This window comes from Sinohyriopsis cumingii, chromosome 10 (assembly GCF_028554795.1).
Source record: "Sinohyriopsis cumingii isolate HCF-2022 chromosome 10, ASM2855479v2, whole genome shotgun sequence".
Classification (NCBI taxonomy): domain Eukaryota; kingdom Metazoa; phylum Mollusca; class Bivalvia; order Unionida; family Unionidae; genus Sinohyriopsis; species Sinohyriopsis cumingii.
The window spans coordinates 2,306,107-2,323,195 of NC_142970.1; the positions used below are offsets into that span (position 1 = coordinate 2,306,107).

At 34.5% G+C, this 17,089-nt stretch overlaps 1 protein-coding gene across 1 annotated transcript in view; it reads left to right on the top strand.

The window, feature by feature from the left end:
- Positions 1-17,089, top strand: part of LOC149789493 (uncharacterized) — a 328,072-nt gene that overhangs the window by 26,156 nt on the left and 284,827 nt on the right. The window contains exons 2-4 of the mRNA XM_089971520.1: positions 3,836-4,165; positions 13,491-13,653; positions 16,168-16,350. Of these exons, the coding sequence (XP_089827646.1) occupies positions 3,836-4,165; positions 13,491-13,653; positions 16,168-16,350 (676 nt within the window). The remainder of the gene's footprint in view (positions 1-3,835; positions 4,166-13,490; positions 13,654-16,167; positions 16,351-17,089) is intronic.

Genomic DNA, 17,089 nt, shown 5'->3' on the forward strand with positions numbered 1-17,089 from the left:
TTGATACACACTTTTAAAGTGTTAGTATACCGCCATCTCTTTGATACATACTTGTAAAGTTTTAGCATAAAGTCATCTCATTGATACACACTTTTAAAGTGTTAGTATACCGCCATATCTTTGATACATACTTGTAAAGTGTTAGCATAAAGTCATCTCATTGATACACACTTTTAAAGTGTTAGTATACCGCCATCTCTTTGATACATACTTGTAAAGTGTTAGCATAAAGTCATCGCTTTGATACACACTTTTAAAGTGTTAGTATACCGCCATCTCTTTGATACATACTTGTAAAGTGTTAGCATATAGTCTTCTCTTTGATACATACTTGTAAAGTGTTTGCATACAGTCATCACTTTGATACATAATTGTAAAATATTTGCATACAGTCATCTCATTGATACACACTTTTAAAGTGTTAATATACCGCCATCTCTTTGATACATACTTGTAAAGTGTTAGCATAAAGTCATCTCATTGAAACACACTTTTAAAGTGTTAGTATACCGCCATCTCTTTGATACATACTTGTAAAGTGTTAGCATAAAGTCATCTCATTGATACACACTTTTAAAGTGTTTGTATACCGCCATCTCTTTGATACATACCTGTAAAGTGTTAGCATAAAGTCATCTCTTTGATACACACTTTTAAAGTGTTAGTATACTGCCATCTCTTTGATACATACTTGTAAAGTGTTAGCATATAGTCTTCTCTTTGATACATACTTGTAAAGTGTTTGCATACAGTCATCACTTTGATACATAATTGTAAAATGTTTGCATACAGTCATCACTTTGATACATAATTGTAAAATGTTTGCATACAGTCATCACTTTGATACATAATTGTAAAATGTTTGCATACAGTCATCACTTTGATACATAATTGTAAAATGTTTGCATACAGTCATCACTTTGATACATACTTGTGAAGTGTTTGCATAGTCTTCTCTTCGACTTTTTCTTGACTGTGACAATGAAAAGTTAAGATAACAAGTCATCTGTCATAGGAGTTTGTCTTCCAAAACAGTGATCTTTTAAGTGTGGTACTAGCCATAATGGGGGCCCTGAGTACCCAAGTGGTCTAAAGCACTCACCATTCCAGATCAATGCCATCTCACCTCTGTCTGCAATTTGGGTTCAAGTCTCAGGCTTGGCTAATGTGGGTATGTGAGAAAGTTTGCCAGTAGCTTATCATGGGTTGGTGGTTCTTTCTGGGTTTTTCCATGGTTCTTTCTCCACCAGTTTTACTAGCTGCCATGTATAGCCTATATTGTGCTGAAAAATGGTGTGAAACCCTACAACAACAACAACAACTACTACTAGCTATAATGATTAGAAATAGACTGTACAGGCTTATGGTAGTGTGTACAGTATACTAGCCATAATGATTAGAATTAGACTGTACAGGATTTTGGTAGTGTGTACTATGTAGTAGCCATAATGATTATAATTGGACTATACAGGATTTTGATAGTATGTACTGTGTAGTACCCATAATGATTAGAATTAGACTGTACAGGATTTGATAGTGTGTACTGTGTAGTAGCCATAATGATTAGAATTGACTGTACAGGATTTTGGAAGTGTGTACTGTGTAGTAACCATAATACTTAGAATTAGACTATAGGATTTTGATAGTGTGTACTGTGTAGTACCCATAATGATTTGAATTCGACTGTACATGATTTTGGTAGTGTGTACTGTATAGTAGCCATAATGCTTAGAATTAGACTGTACAGAATTTTGATAGTGTGTACTGTGTAGTGGCTATAATGCTTAGAATTCGACTGTACAGGATTTTGATAGTGTGTACTATGTAGTAGCCATAATGATTAGAATTAGACTGTAAAGGATTATGGTAGTGTGTACAGTATACTAGCCATAATGATTAGAATTCAACTGTACAGGATTTTGATAGTGTGTACTGTGTAGTAGCCATAATGATTAGAATTCGACTGTACAGGATTTTGATAGTGTGTACTGTGTAGTAGCCATAATACTTAGAATTAGACTGTAAAGGATTTTGCTAGTGTGTACTGTGTAGTAGCCATAATGCTTAGAATTAGATTGTACAGGATTTTGATAGTGTGTACTGTGTAGTAGCCATAATGATTAGAGTTAGACTGTACAGGATTTTGATAGTGTGTACTGTGTAGTAGCCATAATGATTAGAATTCAACTGTACAGGATTTTGATAGTGTGTACTGTGTAGTAGCCATAATACTTAGAATTAGACTGTAAAGGATTTTGCTAGTGTGTACTGTGTAGTAGCCATAATGATTAGAATTCGACTGTACAGGATTTTGATAGTGTGTACTGTGTAGTAGCCATAATACTTAGAATTAGACTGTAAAGAATTTTGCTAGTGTGTACTGTGTAGTAGCCATAATGATTAGAATTCGACTGTACAGGATTTTGTTTGTGTGTACTGTGTAGTAACCATAATGCTTAGAATTAGACTGTACAGGATTTTGATAGTGTGTACTGTGTGGTAGCAATAATGATTAGAATTAGACTGTACAGGATTTTGATAGTGTGTACTGTGTAGTAGCCATAATGCTTAGAATTAGACTGTACAGGATTTTGATAGTGTGTACTGTGTGGTAGCAATAATGATTCGAGTTAGACTGTATAGGATTTTGATAGAGTGTACCAGAGGCGTAGCTATGATATTTTGCGCCCGGGGACGAACTATAAAATTGGCGCCCCAGCCCCCTCCCCGTTTAATCACTTTTTTGAATATTACCCTTGTTTACTTATTATAATGTAATGTTGTAAGCCTCATTTTGGCGCCCCTGTACCTTGGCGCTCGGGGACATATATACCCCCCTGCCCCCCCCACCAGCTACGCCTCTGGTGTGTACTGTGTAGTAGCAATAATGATTAGAACTAGACTGTACAGGATTTTGAAAGTGTGTACTGTCATAATGATTAGAATTAGACTGTATATAATTTTGGTAGTGTGTACTGTGTACTAGCCATACTGCTAAGGGTCTGCTGTTACTTCTTACAAAGTACAAAGTCAAGCTAAGATTTGAAGGGCGATTTTGTGTTAATGAAATTGTAATTGAAAGCCAAGTGTTATGACTCTATGGTCTTAAAATAAGCAACAGAAAAGAACAAAAACTATTCAGTTTTGTATAATTGAAAATATAATTTATTTCCCTAAAATGCAAAGTGAAAAAGTAAGAATAACTTATGGTTTGGTGAATAGAAACCCTAAAGTTTTAAAAGTTCTATCAAGTCCAGAAGTGTCCAGTAACCCAAATGAGTTCCAAAAGTACTCTGAACGATGGTCAGCAATGTGCTGATATATCAACAGTACAGAAGAATCACTATATTACCCCAAAATGCCTTTAAATTAATTCACAGTATTTCTGTACAGCTGTTATTCCAATTAGTCTGAATATTTTGAGCATGGATTTTCCCCAAATAATTGATCATCAGGAAAACATAATTTTATGCATAATAATGTTTTTGTCATGGGAACGCTTAATTCAAATAATATATTTTACTCATCAAAACATAATATGTACACTGTGACCTGCATTTACAGTATTATAGGATGCAAGATTTTTGGATTCATGTTGCATTTTTAATCATGAATGATATATTCTAATCAGAATATTTATTTCTTCATTAAATCCCACCTTCATTCAGAAAATATCCCCATTTTCAAATGGATGAGGGAATCACCCCCCCAATTTCAATTCTAGAATTGACCCTGAAAATGACCACATTTGTTGGTCTATACTGTGTTTTCTTAAGAAATCGAACTTTAAGTTTATGAGCTGTACTAAATATGAATGATTCACTCTATTTTGTAGGACTATTTCAATTTTGTGGATTCACGTCGCTATTACCTTCCACCTATTCACAGTCATGTCACATTCAATACAAGTCATGACATCTCTGCAAGGTCCAGTGGCCGACCTGTTCAGGAAATTTACCTGCCAAAAACATTTACAACTCGTAAAGGAGCTTTGTTACTATTTTCTGAGGATCTTGCACACAGGACTCGACAAGCAGATGTCAAGAGGCAGAATCATCACAAAGGTTCAGAACAGGAAGGTACAGATATACTGGAAAATTCCGAAGATATTGATATTAAGACAGTGGAAGATCTGACAAAGTCAATATTGTCTTATGGAAGGCAAGTAAGTACACACGTCTTCTTCTCTTTTGTCTTTTTTTAAGCACTGTAGTGACTTAGTGGTTAGCATGCTGAACTTGCATTCAATGGGTTGTGCATTCAAGTCCTGTCCTGATCAACTTGTATTGGCTGCTGTGGTGTGTCTGTGGGTGAGGAAATTTGTTTACTCCCAGAACGTCGGTGCTATAGTCTGTTATGTGCTGTTGTGCTTTTAAACACCAATATATAAATTGGGCAATCAGTCTTTTTCCTTGTTGCCTTCTACTTCTGAATAGAACAATTGGCATTAGAAAGCATGATGCCAGACATGCATACAAGCAGTGTTTGGGTTATGTTTTTATCTGATACATAGCCATTGATACTAAAGAGGATTGAAGAAAAAGATCATGTCATTATTTGGTATGTGCATTGAGAGAAAGAGAGAGGTCTTGTATATGCATGTATACTTGATTAAATCTCGGAGGTGGTACACTTGTTTTAAGTTGTTATTCATACTTATTCAGTATTTAAAAATGTCTTTTGTGATTTTTGGCAAAACACATTTCTTTGACATTCAGTTTATCAGTTTTGTAGCTGAAAATGACCCCTGCTTTGTGATTTCATAAACAAATAGACTTAATTGCAAGCTACTCAAAAATACCTTTTGAAAAGTGAACAGGTATAGCTACTCCCTCATAGTAATATTAATAGTAATAATAATAATAATGAGGACTTTGTATAGTGCCTAATCTTTAAAAGCTCTAAGCACTTTACAACATTAGACAAAACCTATAACGTAAACAAAACATATATAATGATATTATTACAAAAAACAAACATCATGAAATTTAAAAAAATAATGCTGTCCATTGGATCCATAGATTATACTGCCTTATAGTGAGGTTGCTTTGTAATGAAATATATTATACATGTTATAGTACTAGTTCATAATGAAAATGGATCGATGACCATACCTGCTTTGTAACAGGCCTTATAGTGAGGGAGTTTTGTGTAGTGGAATTTACATTGAGGTAGTGCTATATGGTATTAAAGTAAAGGACTTTATATTGAGGGAATGCTGTGTGGTATTAAAGTAAATTGCTTTATGGTGAGGAATAATAATATTATGTAGTAATGCAACAATTTTTCTAGTTTTTTTTCTTCAGAGGGGGATTTGTCCTTTAGACATTTTCTGACCCGCAAATTTTGAATTTTCAAGGGAGTAGTTTTTATAAGAAAACATTTTCTATAAATATACACCTTATAGTGTGTGTTTGTGATAAATAAAGACAAAATTGAATTTGTTTATCTTCCTTATTGGCACAGTGGCAATTTGTTATGGCAAGGGCACTATGAGTCATATGTGTTTGAACTGCATGTAACAACAAAGACATTATTATTAAATATGGAAAACTTTATGTCCACTACTGTACAACCTTGCCAAGAACAGTTGGTAAAATGATTTTAGTAACTAGATACCAGCAATCAATTACATCCTTCAAATTAGCAGTTGTCCAATGTTAGCCCAGAGCTAGCAAATATTCTGTCTGACTAGTAGTTTTCATAATTTCCAAATGGCTAGTTAATCTTGATAAGTGTCTGACATTGCTTTTTTGGGAGGGACTAGCAAATGTCTCAGTCTACTAGTACATAGAAATGTTGCTAAATTCTCTGCCTGAATTAAAACATCTCATTGTTCAGTTGGAAAATTCATTTTGTAAGCACTTGATTTTGGCAGTTAATCCAGAAGTCAGGTGCATAAATTATCATATTGAAATTTGGCAGTATCATATTGAATTTTGGCAGTTAATCCAGAAGTCAGGTGCATAAATTATCATATTGAAATTTGGCAGTATCATATTGAATTTTGGCAGTTAATCCAGAAGTCTGGTGCATAAATTATCATATTGAATTTTGGCAGTTAATCCAGAAGTCAGGTGCATAAATTATCCTATTGAATTTTGGCAGTATCATATTGAATTTTGGCAGTTAATCCAGAAGTCAGGTGCATAAATTATCCTATTGAATTTTGGCAGTATCATATTGAATTTTGGCAGTTAATCCAGAAGTCAGGTGCATAAATTATCCTATTGAATTTTGGCAGTATCATATTGAATTTTGGCAGTTAATCCAGAAGTCAGGTGCATAAATTTTCATATTGAATTTTGGCAGTTAATCCAGAAGTCAAGTGCATAAATTATCCTATTGAATTTTGGTAGTACTAATGAAAGTTATAGGTTTCATTACACTCAAGGCAAATCAACTGCACAGTTTTGACACTCATTTTTAGCTTGAATGGTCACAGGCCACAGGAACTAATGGGATGGCCTGTTTGTTATCCATTAGTTTCTTATTGCTACTCCTCCTAAACTACTTGCTTGATTGCCATGTAACACACATTTACATGATTGCCATGTAACACACACATTTACATGATTGCCATGTAACACACACATTTACATGATTGCCATGTAACACACACATTTACATGATTGCCATGTAACACACACATTTACATGATTGCCATGTAACACACACATTTACATGATTGCCATGTAACACACACATTTACATGATTGCCATGTAACACACACATTTACATGATTGCCATGTAACACACACATTTACATGATTGCCATGTAACACACACATTTACATGATTGCCATGTAACACACACATTTACATGATTGCCATGTAACACACACATTTACATGAAGATCTGGTTGGTCCTAAATGAAGTTGGTACTGCTCAAACATACGGTATGGCCACCACAATCATGTTATAACTACTTCTTCTGGTGGTCATATTAACATGTGGTTTCTCTAAAACACTTCTTATGATATCTAGTTGGTTCAAAGTGAAAATTATGCTGATCTCACCATAACAGTCATCTTGAAAATTGTTTTGCTGAAGAAAAGATGTATTGTATTCGCATGGGGTTTTCACCAGAAGACTTCTCATGATGTCTAGTTGGTCCTAAGTGAAAATGGTACCTCCAAGGCATCCAGTCTGGCCACCACAGCAGTCATCTTGAAAATCTTATCATTGCTACTCATCCTGAATGGAAAGTTATATCAGCATGAAATGTTAACCAGAAGACATATTATAGTTTCTTGTTGTTTTAAAAATAAATATTGTATTGATCTGTTTTCTGATATGGTCATCATTTTGGAAATCTTTCTGCTACCTTTCCTTGATGGAAAGTCATATCAGTGTTTGGTTTTCACCAGAAGACTTCTTATGATGACCAGTTAATACTAATTGAAAATGGTGCCAATCTCACATCCAGTATGACCCCCATGACACCCATATTGAAAACCATGTTTTTCGCTATTCCTCCTAAATGGAAAATCATATTCACCAGAAGACTAATTATGAGATCTAGTTGGTCCTCCATGTTGCAAATGTGACCTTGGATATGGCTGCCACAATGAACATGTTCAAATGTTGTCATGAATTATCCAGACTGGATGCTCATATCAGAATGGGGTTTTCACTTAAGGTGCTCTAATGGTGTCTAGTTTGGTCTAAATGAAAATGCTGCCAATCTTAAATCCAATGTCGTTGCCTTATTGGCTAATTTTAAGATCCTATTGGACAGTGGAGAGCATCCATTCCTCAAAGGACTCTTGTTAAGGGGGAGTCACTCAGTTTATTTGAAAGTCTAGCAGTTGCACATACTGAAGAAAATGCTGCTGATATAGAAAAAACTGGAAAGAACTCCAAGGTGAATTCTTTGCCAGAATGGAGTTTCAGATAAAAAATTAATTTGCCGATTCATAATGATTTTGAAACTAATGTTGTTGTTTTTTCAAACCAGAAACATGGCTAAGGTCTACATGGTAAAATTATGCATCACACATGATAGATTACTTTGTGCCAGATACTGGATATGCAGTTTATGTTTTCAAGAAAGTTCTTATTACTTTAAAATATTATTTGTCAGTAAATTGCCACTACAAGAAGTTCATCACTATTTGAAATATTAACTTATGATTGAGGGCCTAAGTACATTGTGAGTCAGGCCATTCCCTAGAATATTGCTGACAACCATCATAATTCATCTAGCAGTAAAAGGAATGTAAATTAATGCCAGCATTAAATTACAAATTTGAAAAAGAATTATGCCCAAACTATGTTAACATTTTCTGAGCATCCATATAGATAATTTGATCATCAAACACTTTATTCATATCAAGTTTTTATGAATTCATATTAACTTTTCCAGATTCATAGACATTATTAATGCTTTATTAATGAATAATCTCTTTATTGAAAAATTTGGAGAGATATCTGATTGGTAATTAAATGACTAATGTAATCCATATAATGTTTTCTGGCCTTTTTGTCCTCTTTTTGAAGAACATCAAAGAATATGTCATTATTTTTTTTCTTCAAAATTTTACTAAATTTTGAAACCTTTTAAAATTAGACCATTTGGTCTACAGTGGGAGCATTTGTGTTTTACAGACACAAATCTAGTGTATATCTGACCTTTGATTCCCTCCCAGTGATCCCATGAGTATGATCCAAAAGATGGCTTTAAACCTTCATGTATTTCCACTCAATGGTTTAGGAAGACTGTAGCTATGGAAGAATGGACAGATTGATGTATGAGTATATAGACAGATGGACAGATTGATGTATGAGTATATAGACAGATGGACAGATGGATGGATGAGTATATAGACAGATGGACAGATGGATGGATGAGTATATACAGGGGTTCAACTTTGAAAGAAAAGATAGGGAATCCATGGGGGGTGGGGGTATTCTTCTCTATGTAGACAGTTCCATTAGTTATAACAGACGTGTTGATCTAGAGACTATTGGGGTAGAGAGCATCTGGATCGAAGTAACCCTTGCCCAATCAAAGCCAATACTCTTATGTTCGGTTTACAGGCCACCTAGTTCCACAGCTGATTGGATTGATAGATTTGAGGTTCAAATTCAAAAAGCATTACTTAAGGAAGATTTAGAAATTATCATATTAGGTGATTTTAACATTGACTATATGAAAACTCCACCATTAACATGGATAAGTAGCTTTGAAACTTACAACTTTACTCAATTAATTAACACCCCAACTAGAGTAACGGATAAAAGTGCTACTATCATTGATCATGTCTATACTAATAAACCTGAAAACATAAGTGAAATTAAGGTACCAGTGTATGCACTGAGTGACCACTACCCAGTCTGTATAACTAGACATGTTCCGAAATCATCTAAAAATGGCCAACACATTGAAATTCAATACAGGGACTTCAAACAGTTTGATGAGGAAATGTTCTTAAATGATTTAGTTTGCAAACCTTTCCAATCAGTCTGCGCTATAGCTGATGTCAACACTGCCTTGGACAAATGGTATCAGATGTTCAATGCAGCTTTAGACAAGCATGCCCCAATTAAAACAAAAAGGGTTAAACACCAAATTACACCCAAGTGGATTACCCCTGAGATCAATGAGGCTAGGCACCTAAGAGATAATTTCCACAAGAAAAAAGACATGAAAAGCTATAGAAAGTGGAGAAATAAAACTAAGTACCTGATAGATAAGGCAAAAGAGAACTACTATAAACAGGCTATTAATGAAAGTAAGAGTACCAAAACATTGTGGAAGCATCTAAAAGAGCTGAACCCACGCAAGAACAGTTGCCTTCCCCCTAGACTTAAGCAAAATGATGATATAGCAACATCTGTACAAGACATTGTGGAAATGTTCAACAATTTCTTCATAAGCATCTCCAGTAAGAGTATTCAGAACCAGACTAATATCCCAATTGAACTTGATGCTCTTCTATTATTTATAAAAGCTAAAATTCCTGATGAAAATTATTTTTCAATAGCTAATGTTAGTGAAGGTGATGTTTTTGATATGCTAATTAAGGTTAATATTAATAAATCCTCTGGATTGGATGGTATTGGTCCACGAATTCTTAAAATTGCTGCACCAGTAATAACAAAGTCACTAACGCATATCATAAATTTAAGTATAATGAGTGGTAATTTTCCAGAAACATTGAAATGTGCAAAGGTTACACCTATCTTTAAGAAAGGAGAAAAGGAGGATCCAGGAAATTACAGACCAATATCAATTCTACCTGTATTGTCAAAACTATTTGAAAAGCATGTAGCCATTCAGGTCTATAAATTTTTCGAAACATACTCTCTATTTCATAAAGCTCAATCAGGATTTAGAAAGTACCACTCGTGCCAAACAGAACTTACCAAATTAATTGATCTTTGGCTGAAGGAAATGGATAATGGACATATGACTGGGATTGTTTTCCTTGACTTCAAGAAAGCCTTTGATCTTGTTGATCATGAAATTCTGCTGCAAAAGTTGAACTGTTACAGATTTGACAATCCTTCTTTAAACTGGTTTAGATCATACCTAAACCAAAGGTCTCAACAAGTAAGCATTGGCAATATTAGCTCTCAAACTCGCACTATTCATTCAGGAGTCCCTCAAGGCTCAGTTTTGGGCCCTCTCCTCTTCCTTATCTATATCAATGATCTACCATTAAATAATGAATCCACAAACACAGATTTGTTTGCAGATGATGCAACTTTGTATACATCTAGTTCTGATACTGAAGTTATCCAAATGAAATTAAACTCAGACCTTATCAGAGTCCAAAACTGGGCACAACAAAATAGGATGGTAATTAATGAAGGTAAAACAAAATGTATGATTTTGGGGACATCACAAAAGCTACACAAGTCAGGGAACCCAAAACTGTCTCTTGCAATAAATAATCATCCATTAGAAAATGTCAAACATGAAAGGCTTGTAGGTGTGTCTGTAGATAATAATTTATTATGGAATGACCATATTGATAAGCTTTGTAAAACACTGTCATCCAAAATTGCCCTTCTCAGCAGAATCAAGAAATATTTACCTATGGAAACTCGCAATCTATACTACAAGTCATATATTCTTCCAACAATGGATTATTGTTCTAATGTATGGGGAAACTGTGCCAAATCTGAGCTTGACAGGATTTATAAACTTCAGAAACGAGCAGCACGTGTAATTTTAGATGCATCTGTTGATCATCCCTCAAAAGCATTATTTACAGAACTCAAATGGCTCACAATATATGACAGGATAGATTTTCACAAGGCAGTTCTTTTATATAAATGTCTACATGGAACTGCACCAGAGTATCTTCAAGACTTATTCAGGCCTTTTTCAGCACAATACCAGTTGAGATCAATATCACATGGAAACATTCTAATACCAAAACCAAGAACAGAGCAATTTAAAAAGAGTTTTCAATACTCTGGTACAGTTCTGTGGAATAAGCTTCCACTACATGTAAAATCTGCTGAAAATATTAGAATATTTAAGAAAAGATATCATGAGCATGTATGTGTTTCTAACAGATAATGGAATTTAGTATTTTAATACTAAACATGTTAAAATAAACAGTAATTATTGCCATCTTCATATAATGTGCATTGTTATACTCTCCTTAAGAGGGCCTCAAGGGAGAATAGTCCTTGACTAATGAGTCACCCTCTATAAATAAAGCATTATTATTATTATTATTATTATTATAGACAGATGGACAGATGGATGGATGAGTATATAGACAGATGGACAGATGGATGTATGAATATATAGACAGGTGGACAGATGGATGTATGAGTATATAGACAGATGGGCAGATGGATGTATGAGTATATAAACAGATGGACAGATGGATGTATTAGTATATACAAATGGATGGATGAGTATATAGAAAGATGGACAGATGGATGGATGAGTATATAGACAGATGGACAGATGGATGTATGAATATATAGACAGGTGGACAGATGGCTGTATGAGTATATAGACAGATGGACAGATGGATGTATGAGTATATAGACAGATGGACAGATGGATGTATTAGTATATACAAATGGATGGATGAGTATATAGACAGATGGACATATGGGTGGAAGAGTATATAGACAGATGGCCAGATGGATGGAAGAGTATGTAGACAGATGGACAGATGGATGTATGAGTATATAGACAGATGGACAGATGGATGTATTAGTATATACAAATGGATGGATGAGTATATAGACAGATGGACATATGGGTGGAAGAGTATATAGACAGATGGACATATGGGTGGAAGAGTATATAGACAGATGGCCAGATGGATGTATGAGTATATAGAAAGATGGACAGATGGATGTATGAGTATATAGAAAGATGGACAGATGGATGAATGAGCATATAGATGGATGGACATTGTGAATTTTGAATTTCAAGTCTAGAATAACATTTGTTACTCAGAATGCTGAGTAGATTTTTATGACAGGCCTAACTAGTCCAAATACAGTTCTAGTCAGTCCCAATACAGTGCTAGTCAGTTCCAATACAGTACTAGTCGGTACAGTACTAGTCAGTCCCAATACAGAATTAGTCAGTCCCAATAAGTACTAGTTAGTCCCAATGCAGTACTAGTCAATCGCAATACAGAACTAGTCAGTACCAGTACAATACTAGTCAGTCACAATACAGAACTGATCAGTCCCAATACAGAACAGGTCAGTCCCAGTACAGTACTAGTCAGTCCCAATACAGAACTGATCAGCCCCAATACAGAATTGGTCAGTCTCAATACAGTACTAGTCAGTCCCAATACAGAACTAGTCAGTACCAGTACAGTACTAGTCAGTCCCAATACAGTACTAGTCGGTCACATTACAGAACTGATCAGCCCCAATACAGTACTAGTCAGTCCCAATATAGTACTGGTCAGTCCTAATACAAGTCAGTCCAAATACAGTACTAGTCTGTCCCAGTATAGTACTAGTCAGTCTAAATACAGAACTGGTCAGTCCCAATACAGTACTAGTCAGTCCCAATACAGTACTGGTCAGTCCCAATACGGTACTAGTCAGTCCCAACATAAACTTAGCCAAAAGTTTTTTTAATTTATAGACACTTAGAATTCAATCAAAAGCAAACTTTTATTATTATTTCTAATGTAACCTCTTGTCTGGCTTCTGGTATGAACAATCACAAGCAATTTTAAAAGCTACTGTCAAGCTCTTGTACAATTTATTGGCTGACAATAAGTCACATATGAATATAAATGTCATTTTCTTTCAAAGGCAATGATATATGAATCCTTTGTTGATTTTGCATTAATGACTGGCTCATGTTTCAAGTTTGACTTCTCTTTGTCTTCTTTTTCTTCTCATAGTCTTTATTATGATCAGCTGCAACATGGGATTGATGATGATAATGATGATGATGATTATATACATGTATTATTATTATTGTTATTATTATTATTATTATTATTATTATTATTATTATTATTATTATTATTATAGGGTAAAGAAAGAGAGGAGAGTGACATTTATCTCAAGTTTGTTCACAGTAGAAGAAGAGATTATTTTGACCGACAAATTCGACCTGGTTTCTCAGCTAAGAGGTACCTGTCAACATGGACAAAGAGCTGGGATGACTCAGTATTAGAAAAAGTAATCAGCAAAGGTATGACTTTCCACATCTTTGAATACGAAAAGGATTAGTTCGGCTAAGGATATAGAAAATTAATAAATACATATATATTCCTATACTGTACATTAAAGTAAATGGTATAAATCAAATATTTTATGTACAGGGCAGGTCATGAAATTGGTTCTTACCATATTCACATTTATGAGCAAAATTAATGAAATATTTTTGCCAGTCTCCTAATTGATTGGTCACTTGGTTTGTCATATCTTATCGAGTGACATTTAGGAATGAAAATCTGCTATGTTATTATGAATTTAAAATAATGATATTTACATTTATCTTTATTTTCTTAGAAAATGATTAAAACTGATAAAAATTGGACTACCTGTCTCTTTTGTCATTTCACTACCTGTAGTAAAACATGTCTTACCTTACATTCAGTATGAAGGATACGTGTCTTACTGGACAATTTTAATATGAAGGATACATGTCTTACTGGACACATATATGAAGGATACATGTCTTACTGGACACATATATGAAGGATACATGTCTTACTGGACACATATATGAAGGATACATGTCTTACTGGACACATATATGAAGGATACATGTCCTACTGGACACATATGTGAAGGATACATGTCTTACTGGACACATATATGAAGGATACATGTCTTACTGGACACATATATGAAGGATACATGTCTTACTGGACACATATATGAAGGATACATGTCTTACTGGACACATATATGAAGGATACATGTCCTACTGGACACATATGTGAAGGATACATGTCTTACTGGACACATATATGAAGGATACATGTCCTACTGGACACATATGTGAAGGATACATGTCTTACTGGACACATATATGAAGGATACATGTCTTACTGGACACATATATGAAGGATACATGTCTTACTGGACACATATATGAAGGATACATGTCCTACTGGACACATATGTGAAGGATACATGTCTTACTGGACACATATATGAAGGATACATGTCTTACTGGACACATATATGAAGGATACATGTCTTACTCGACACCCATATGAAGAATACGTTTTACTGAGCACATTTATAGGATATTGATCTTATGGGACACTTGTGTCAAAGATATCTGTCCTACTAGACACCTGTGTCAAAGATATATGTCCTACTCAACACCTGTGTCAAAGATATCTGTCCTTCTGGACACCTGTGTCAAAGATATCTGTCCTACTAGACACCTGTGTCAAAGATATCTGTCTTACTGGACACCAGTGTCAAAGATATCTGTCCTTCTGGACACCTGTGTCAAAGATATCTGTCCTACTGGACACATGTATAAGGGATATTCTTGTTGTTGGATACCTCTATATGAAGGATATTAGTCTTACTGGACACATCTTTAAATGATATGTCATACTAGAAACATCTGTTTGAAGGATATTAGTCTTACTGGACACATCTTTTAAATGATATGTCATACTAGAAACCTCTCTATGAAGGATAGATGTTGTACTAGACACTTGTATAAGAAGGGCATCCAAATTATGGGACAGTTCTATGCAAAAGATGTGTCTGATTGGACACCTACATAAAGGTTATCGATTTCATATAATACACCTGTATGAATTACATATATCTCACAGGACACTTCTGTATGAATTAAATATATCTCACAAGACACTTCTGTGTGAATTACATATATCTCACAGGACACTTCTGTATGTAGGGTATCAGTCTTACAGGACACAGCTATATAAGAATATCAGTCCTACTGGGGAGGGTATCAGTCATACTGGGGGGTATCATTCCTACTGAGGGGGGTATCATTCCTACTGGGGGGGGGCTGAGTGGCAGAATGGTCTAAAGTGCTCACCATTACAAGTCACTGCCATCTCATCTCTGTCTGTGTGGGTTCGAGGCTTGGGCTTGGCTAATGTGGGTAAATGAAAAAGCTTGCTTGTAGCTTCTCGTGGGTCACTGGTTCTTTCCATTTTTTTCCCTGGTTCTTCCTCCACCATTGATAGTGGCTGCAATGTATAGCCTATCTTGTGCTGAAAAATGGTGTTAAACCCTACAACAACAACAACAACAACATTTCTCCTACTGGACATCTATATGAAGGATATCTGTTTTATTGGACATCTGTATGAAGAAAAGAATATTTGTCTTACTTGATATCTATATAAAGAACACCTGCCTTTCAGGACAGCTACACATGAACAACACCTAGCTTGCGGGACAGTTACCAGTACACACGAACGATATGAAGGCTACTTGCCCATGAAGGAAAACATTTCTAATTTATCTTCACCTTTATTTAAATGACACTAGTCTGTAAATAATAAAAACTTGGTTGCATTTGTTGTAGATAGGTATCACAATCTGCTAGTCTTTTTTTGTCTGTGTGTGCATTTCTTTATCTTTTTGTCTGTCCCTGTCTCTATGTGACATTTTATATCTATTTACCTGCCTGTCTTTAATGAAAGTGTTTCCATTACTAAAGATTCTGATCATGTTTACCTGATGACATTGTACATTTTAGGATATCTGACAGAAAAGTCTCTATTCTACTACAATCCACTACTTCCACACTTGTCTCGGCGTTTAAACGATGACATGTCACACTATCCAGCCCCCTACAAGTTGATGAGAAGCATGTTAATGTCACCGGGAAGTCTATCAGGTTACACCTTTTACAGGGTCAGGCCAGAGTCAGCAGAAACAGGTAGATATATGCACTTGGATGTATAGTTTTTACAAATACACCATCTTTTATTTAATGGTAAGTTTTAATCTGCTTTCTACTGTACCTTTTTGGGTATTTTATTAAAAAACCTGACCTAATTTTATTCTCTAACATTTACAATTTCTTTACTGGGTGATAGTTGGTTGAGGTCAGATTGCTAATTCTAAAAGTATTTGAAAAAAGATTATGAAAGCATTACATAATAAATACAACATAACTGAGAATATAATGACTGCATTACATAATAAATACAAAATAACTTAGAATATAATGACTGCATTACATAATAAATACAACATAACTGAGAATATAATGACTGCATTACATAATAAATACAACATAACTTAGAATATAATGGCTGCATTACATAATAAATACAACATGACTGAGAATATAATGACTGCATTACATAATAAATACAAAATGACTAAGAATATAATGACTGCATTACATAATAAATACAACATAACTAAGAATATAATGACTGCATTACATAATAAATACAACATAACTGAGAATATAATGACTGCATTACATAATAAATACAACATAACTTAGAATATAATGACTGCATTACATAATAAATACAGCATAACTTAGAATATAATGACTGCATTACATAATAAATACAGCATAACTGAGAATATAATGACTGCATTACATAATAAATACAACATAACTTAGAATATAATGACTGCATTACATAATAAATACAACA